At 39.0% G+C, this 7,643-nt stretch overlaps 1 protein-coding gene across 1 annotated transcript in view; it reads right to left on the reverse strand.

Annotated features, from left to right (window-relative positions):
* LOC148118626 (uncharacterized) overlaps positions 1-7,211 on the reverse strand; it is a 30,115-nt gene extending 22,904 nt beyond the window's left edge. The window contains exon 1 of the mRNA XM_087900323.1: positions 7,101-7,211. Coding sequence (XP_087756449.1) covers positions 7,101-7,211 — 111 coding nt within the window. The remainder of the gene's footprint in view (positions 1-7,100) is intronic.
* Positions 7,212-7,643: the final 432 nt, after the last annotated feature.

A 7,643-nucleotide genomic window follows, 5' to 3' on the forward strand; every position in this document is an offset into this window, starting at 1 on the left:
GAATTCCTCCAACAATCTGAAAAACAACACGAAAACACCAGATCCCAGCGATCTTATGACAGAAGGACTGGAACACCCTATACCGGAAGAAGTGGAAAACAGTGTCATTATAAAAGCAATAGAGTCTCTTAAACAGGGTATGAATAACTCACTTAAAGAAATAGAAGAGAAATATAACAAAAAGATGGAAGAAATGAGTAAAGAAATGGAAGACAAATATAACAAGAAGTTTGAAGAAATAAGTAAATTCGTAAATGATACCCTGGGAAACCAAGAAAAAACAATCAAACAGGTAATGGAATCAGTTCAAGAATTGAAAACTGAAATTGAGGCAGTGAAGAAAACACAAACCGAGGACCGGCTGGATATGGAAAATCTAGGTAAACAAACAGAGACTTCAGGAACAAGCATAACCAATAGAATACAAGAGATAGAAGAACGAATCTCAGATTATGAAGACACCATAGAGAAAATAAATGCCCTGACCAAAGAAAACAGCAAATCCAACAAATTCTCATCACAAAACATTCAGGAAATATGGGACATAATAAAAAAACCAAATCTAAGAATAATAGGAGTAGAAGAAGGAGAAGAATTGCAGACCAAAGGTCCAGAAAATATATTCAACAAAATTATAGAAGAAAACTTTCCCATCCTAAAGAGTGATATTCCTATGAAGGTGCAAGAAGCATACAGAACACCGAATAGACTGGATCAGAAAAAGACATCCCCTCGCCATATAATAATCAAAACACAAAGCATTCAGATTAAAGAAAGGATATTAAGAGCTGCAAAGGAAAAAGGTCAAGTAACCTATAAAGGTAAACCTATCAGACTTACACCAGACTTCTCTATAGAAACCATGAAAGCCAGAAGGTCCTGGATAGAGGTACTGCAGAAACTAAGGGACCATGGATGCAAGCCCAGATTAATATACCCAGCCAAGCTTTCATTCACTATCAACAGAGAAATCAAAATATTCCAGGATAAGAACAAATTTAAACAATACGTAACTACTAATCCAGCCTTACAGAGAATATTAGAAGGAAAATTACATCCCAAGGAATCCAACATTGCCAACACTGACTACAATAACTCAGACATCTAGCGACCCTTCACTAGCACAACCCAAAGAAGGAAAACACATACACTCTACTACCCAAAAAAAAAAAAAATGACTCGAGTCAACAACCACTGGTCATTAATATCTCTTAATATCAATGGACTCAATTCACCTATAAAGAGGCACAGACTTAGAGATTGGATACGAAAACAGGATCCAACATTCTGCTGTTTACAAGAAACACACCTCAACCACAAAGACAGACACCTACTCAGAGTAAAGGGTTGGGAAAAGGTTTTCCAAGCAAATGGACCTAAGAAACAAGCGGGTGTGGCCATTCTAATATCTAACAAAATCGACTTCAAACTAAAATCAATCAGAAGAGATGGAGATGGACATTTCATACTCATAACAGGAACAACTCATCAGGAAGAAGTCTCAATCCTGAATATCTATGCCCCTAATATAAAGGCACCCACTTATGTAAAAGAAACTCTTCTAGAACTCAAGGCAGTCATCAAACCACACACGCTAATAGTAGGAGACTTCAACACTCCTCTCTCACCAATGGACAGGTCAATCAGACAGAAACCAAACAGAGAATTAAGAGATTTATTGGAGGTATTGAATCAAATGGACTTAACAGACATCTATAGAACACTCCACCCAAATAGGAAAGAATATACCTTCTTCTCTGCAGTTCATGGAACCTTCTCGAAGATTGACCACATACTCGGTAACAAAGCAAACTTCCACAGATACAAAAAAATATTAGTAACCACCTGTGTCTTGTCAGATCACCATGGATTAAAATTAGAATTCAACAACAATGCTAACCCCAGGAAGTCATCAAACTCATGGAAGTTGAACAGTCAACTACTAAATCACCCCTGGGTCAAGGACGAAATTAAGAAAGAAATTAAAGACTTCCTTGAATTTAATGAAAACAAAGACACAACATACTCAAACCTATGGGACACTATGAAAGCAGTGCTAAGAGGAAAGTTCATAGCAATAGGTGCCCAAATAAAGAAAACGGAGAAAGCACACATTGGAGACCTAACAGCACACTTGAAAGCTCTAGAAAAAAAAGAAGCTGATTCACCCAGGAGGAGTAGAAGACTGGAAATAATCAAACTGAGGGCTGAAATCAACAAAATAGAAACAGAGAAAACAATCCAAAGAATCAATGAATCAAAAAGCTGGTTCTTGGAGAAAATCAACAAGATTGACAAACCCCTATCCAAACTAATCAAACGGCAGAGAGAGAACGTGCAAATTAATAGGATCAGAAATGAAAAGGGGGACATAACCACAGACACAGAGGAAATTCAGAGAATCATTAGATCTTACTACGAAAGTTTATATGCCACAAAGTTGGAAAATGTAAAAGAAATGGACATTTTTTTAGATAAGTACCATATACCAAAGTTGAACCAAGAACAGGTGAACAATCTAAATAGACCTGTTAGTCGCGAAGAATTAGAAGCTGCTATCAAAAATCTCCCTACCAAAAAAACCCCAGGACCAGATGGTTTCAATGCAGAATTCTACCAGAACTTCCAGGAAGAGCTAATACCTATACTCCTTAACGTATTCCACAATATAGAAACAGAAGAGTCATTGCCTAACTCCTTTTATGAAGCTACAGTTACCCTAATACCAAAACCACACAAAGACACAACCAAGAAAGAGAATTACAGGCCAATCTCACTCATGAACATTGACGCGAAAATTCTCAATAAAATACTGGCAAACCGTATCCAAGAGCACATTAGAAAAATTATCCATTATGATCAAGTCGGCTTCATTCCAGAGATGCAGGGCTGGTTCAACATTCGCAAATCTATCAATGTAATCCATCATATAAATAAACTGAAAGAAAAAAACCATATGATCATCTCACTAGATGCTGAAAAAGCATTTGACAAAATTCAACACCCATTTATGATAAAGGTGTTGGAGAGACTGGGGATACAAGGATCATACCTAAATATAATAAAAGCAATATACAGCAAGCCAACAGCTAACATCAAACTGAATGGAGAGAAACTCAAAGCCTTTCCACTAAAATCAGGAACGCGAAAAGGCTGTCCACTCTCTCCAAACCTCTTCAATATAGTGCTTGAAGTTCTAGCAATAGCAATAAGACAACATAAGGAGATCAAGGGGATTCGTATTGGAAAGGATGAAGTCAAACTTTCGTTATTTGCTGACGATATGATAGTTTACATAAGTGACCCCAAAAACTCTACCAAAGAACTCCTACAGCTGATAAACACCTTTAGTAACGTGGCAGGATACAAGATCAACTCCAAAAAATCAGTGGCCTTCCTATACACAAAGGATAAAGAAGCAGAGAGGGAAATCAGAGAAACATCACCTTTCATGATAGCCACAAATAGCATAAAATATCTTGGGGTTACTCTAACCAAGGAAGTGAAAGACCTATTTGACAAAAACTTTAAGTCTTTGAAGAAAGAAATTGAGGAGGATAACAGAAAATGGAAAGACCTCCCCTGCTCTTGGATTGGGAGAATCAACATAGTAAAAATGGCAATTCTACCAAAAGCAATCTATAGATTCAATGCAATCCCCATCAAAATCCCATCAAACTTCTTCACAGACCTTGAGAGAACAATAATCAAGTTTATATGGCAAAACAAAAAACCCAGGATAGCCAAAACAATCTTATACAATAAAGGAACTTCAGGAGGCATTACCATCCCTGACTTCAAACTCTATTATAGAGCTACAGTATTGAAAACAGCTTGGTATTGGCATAAGAACAGAGAAATCGACCTTTGGAATCGAATAGAAGACCCGGATATTAACCCACAAACCTATGAGCACCTAATTTTTGACAAGGGAGCTAAAGGTATACAATGGAAGAAGGAAAGCATCTTTAACAAATGGTGCTGGCATAACTGGATGTCATCCTGTAAAAAAATGAAAGTAGATCCATATCTATCACCATGCACAAAAATCAAGTCCAAATGGATTAAAGACATCAACATTAATCCGTCCACTTTGAACCTGATAGAAGAGAAAGTGGGAAGTAGTCTACAAGATATAGGCACAGGAGCCCTCTTCCTAAGTAGGACCCCAGCAGCACAGACAATAAGAGAAACAATGAATAAATGGGATCTACTGAAACTGAGAAGCTTCTGTAAAGCAAAGGACACTGTCAGTAAGACAAAAAGGCTGCCTTCTGACTGGGAGAAGATCTTCACCAGCCCCTCATCAGACAAAGGTCTGATCTCCAGAATATACAAAGAACTCAAGAAACTAGACACTAAAACTCTAATTAACCCAATTAAAAAATGGGGTACTGATCTGAACAGAGAATTCACAACAGATGAACTTCGAATGGCCAGAAGACACTTAAGGTCATGCTCAACCTCCTTAGCGATCAGGGAAATGCAAATCAAAACCACTTTGAGATACCATCTTACACCTGTCAGAATAGCTAAAGTTAAAAACACCAATGATAGCCTATGCTGGAGGGGATGTGGAATGAGGGGAACACTCATCCATTGTTGGTGGGAATGCAAACTTGTGCAGCCACTTTGGAAATCAGTGTGGCGGTTTCTCAGGAAACTGGGAGTCAACCTCCCTCAGGACCCAGCAATTCCTCTCTTGGGAATATACCCTAGAGATGCCCAAACATACTACAAAAGCGTTTGTTCAACTATGTTCATAGCAGCACTATTTGTAATAGCCAGAACCTGGAAACAGCCTAGGTGCCCCTCAATAGAAGAATGGTTAAAAAAGGTGTGGAACATATACACATTAGAGTTTTACTCAGCGGTAAAAAACAATGACATCTTGAATTTTGCATGCAAATGGATGGACATAGAAAACGCTTTACTGAGTGAGGTAAGCCAGACCCAAAAAGAGGAACACGGTATGTATTCACTCATAAGTGGATTCTAACCATAATTAAAGGTCTTTGAGCCTATTATTCGTGATCCTAGAGAAGCTAAATAAGAAGACGAACCTGATGAAGATTATTTACCTATCCGCCAGGAGGTAGGAAATAGTCAAGAGTCCCAGGTAATCTTGGGTGCATGGGGGAGGTGGGTGGGAGGGTTGTTGGAAGGGGAGAGGGTTAGAGAGAAGGGAGTAGGGGAGGAATGGAGAAAGCTCGGTTGACCGGGATGGGGGGAAGGGAGGAAGGATGAATGTGGGATCAGGGAAGAATATATTTCAACTAAGGGAGTCATATTAGAGTTTACAGGAAACTTGATTATATATGGGATCCCAGGTCCAAGGAGAGATCCCCAGATTGTTCTCTGGACAGAGGAGGGGGTGCCTGAACCGGCCTTGGCCCGTGACCATACTGATGAATATTTTGCTTATCACCATAGATCCCTCATCTGGCTTTGGATGACGAAACAGATGGAGGCCCGCGTTGGAGCACCGAACTGAGCCCCCCAAGATCCAAACGAGGAGCAAAAGGAGGAAGAAAATGACGAAGGACTGCGAGGGATACTATCACCCACTGATACAAGGGGTCGGATCTAATGAGAGTTTACCAAGGCCAGATGGACCGTGACTGAACGAGCATGTGATCCAACCAGATTCTCTGAATGTGGCTGGTTTTTCTGAATGTGGCTGGCCTGCAGTCTTTCCGAGAAGCCATTGACAATGACACTGGGACTTGTTTCCTCTGCATATACTGGATTTTTGGGATCCAGTCTGTTTGGATGCTCACCTTCCTGGACCTGGAGTGAGGGGGGAGGAACTTGGACTTCCCACAGGGCAGGAGACCCTGACTTCCCTTGGGGACAAAGAGGGAGGAGGAGAGGGAAGGGGGGGAGTGGGAGGGTGTTGGGAGGAGGGGCGTAAATGGAAACTTTTTATAATTTAATAAAATTACAAAAAAAAAAAAGAAAAAAAAAAGCACAAAAAAAAAAGTTTAAGAAGTATTTTATAGGGAATGAATAAATTGTATTAAGGTTAAGAAGTATTTTATAGATAAGTGATAAATTAGATTAAGGTTATGAATTGGTTTTATGTATTAGGATTAGTAGGATTAATAACTGTGATATTGAATTGCCTGTGTGTTGCCCATTATCAAGCCCCCATGCCTATGAAGATTGTAAACCCCATTGATGCCTTGGATATTGAAGTTGCTAGTAAAGGATCATTAGAAAGACAATTCTCTTGCTTGGTCTGGTTACTCATCACTCTCTGGGGAGAAGTACACAGGGTCCTCATAGGTACTACTTGCAAAGAACCTGGAGCTGAAGTCCCCCAGCTTTTAACACTCAGCCTCCTAAGTGTTGGGATTAAGGGCACATGCCACCACTGCCAGGCCTAGATAGATAAGCATATTTGCTGCCTTCTTGCTGAAGTTGGGAAACATTACCTTCTTGTTGAAGTTGGGAAATTGCTGAATTCTGTCATTTTCAGGTTTCTTAGCAAAAAACAAAAACAAAACAAAACAAAAAAAACCTTTATTTGCCTTCTTTGTTTTATTTCACATTTTAACTTAATTTTTTTTTTGATTTTTGGGTTTTTTTTTGGAGACAGGACCTGTCTTTTTATTTGTGCTTCAGACCAACTATTTCACTACATGGAAGAGGACCTTCTTCTGAACATTGCTGCTGCAATTACAATTTAGAAAAGGAAACTAAAATTGAAATAAACAATCTGGTATTAACAAAGAAAAAAGGAGAAAAGCAGCAATTTCTTTCTTTCTGTTTTCTTCTTTCTTCATTTTTTGAGGCATGGTTGGTTTCTCTGTATAATAGCCGTAGCCATTCTGGAACTCACTTTATAGACCAGGCTATCTTCTTGGTAATATTCTGATTATTTTTCTTATTTCCTATCTGTAAATCAACATTTCTTCTCTTTCTCTCTTTTTTTTAATTTATGTTTTTTTTCTTTTTGTTTTACTCTGTTCTTGGAACTAGCTCTTGTAGACCAGGCTGGCCTCAAGCTCCAAGAGATTTACTTGCATCTGCCAGATATGGAGCCAGTCCCCTCTAATGCTTTCATCTTGGTCTTATGGGTTTCATGCTCTCAATACTGCATGAAAAACTCCAGCGTGCAGGCCCTTGTCTGTCACGTCAGCAGCACTCAGGGACTGGAAAGCAAGGATCAGGAGATCATCTTCAGCAACACAGCAAATGTAAACCATCCTGGTGTGAAACAGACCCTCTAAAAGAAATTTTAAAAAATGACTCTTACTTTTTATGTCTGAAGTAAAAACATTCAAAACAAATCACTATGTCAATATTATTCCTGGAAATGATATCCAATTGGGAATTTTTAAAATTATTCCACAGCTGTTTTAATTTTTTCTGACTCAGTATTTAGTCTGAGAAGGGGGCTGAGTTTGTAAAAACAGAACAACAGAAAGAGAACCCCAAGCAAGCAAGTGGTGGCCATGTTGAAATTTCTTTGAAAGGAGACTTAGATGGCAGGGAACTGCACTTGCCAACTTCCTCCTTTCCTCCCTCAGTCCCTCGGTCCCTCCCTCTCATGATGCCATAATTATGGCAGCCCCTTGGCACACATAGTCCTTTTGCTGATCAGTCAGACACACTCTTTGTTTTATTTTGTAATTTTT

Source organism: Myodes glareolus, chromosome 22 (assembly GCF_982192425.1).
Source record: "Myodes glareolus chromosome 22, mMyoGla1.1, whole genome shotgun sequence".
Taxonomy (NCBI): domain Eukaryota; kingdom Metazoa; phylum Chordata; class Mammalia; order Rodentia; family Cricetidae; genus Myodes; species Myodes glareolus.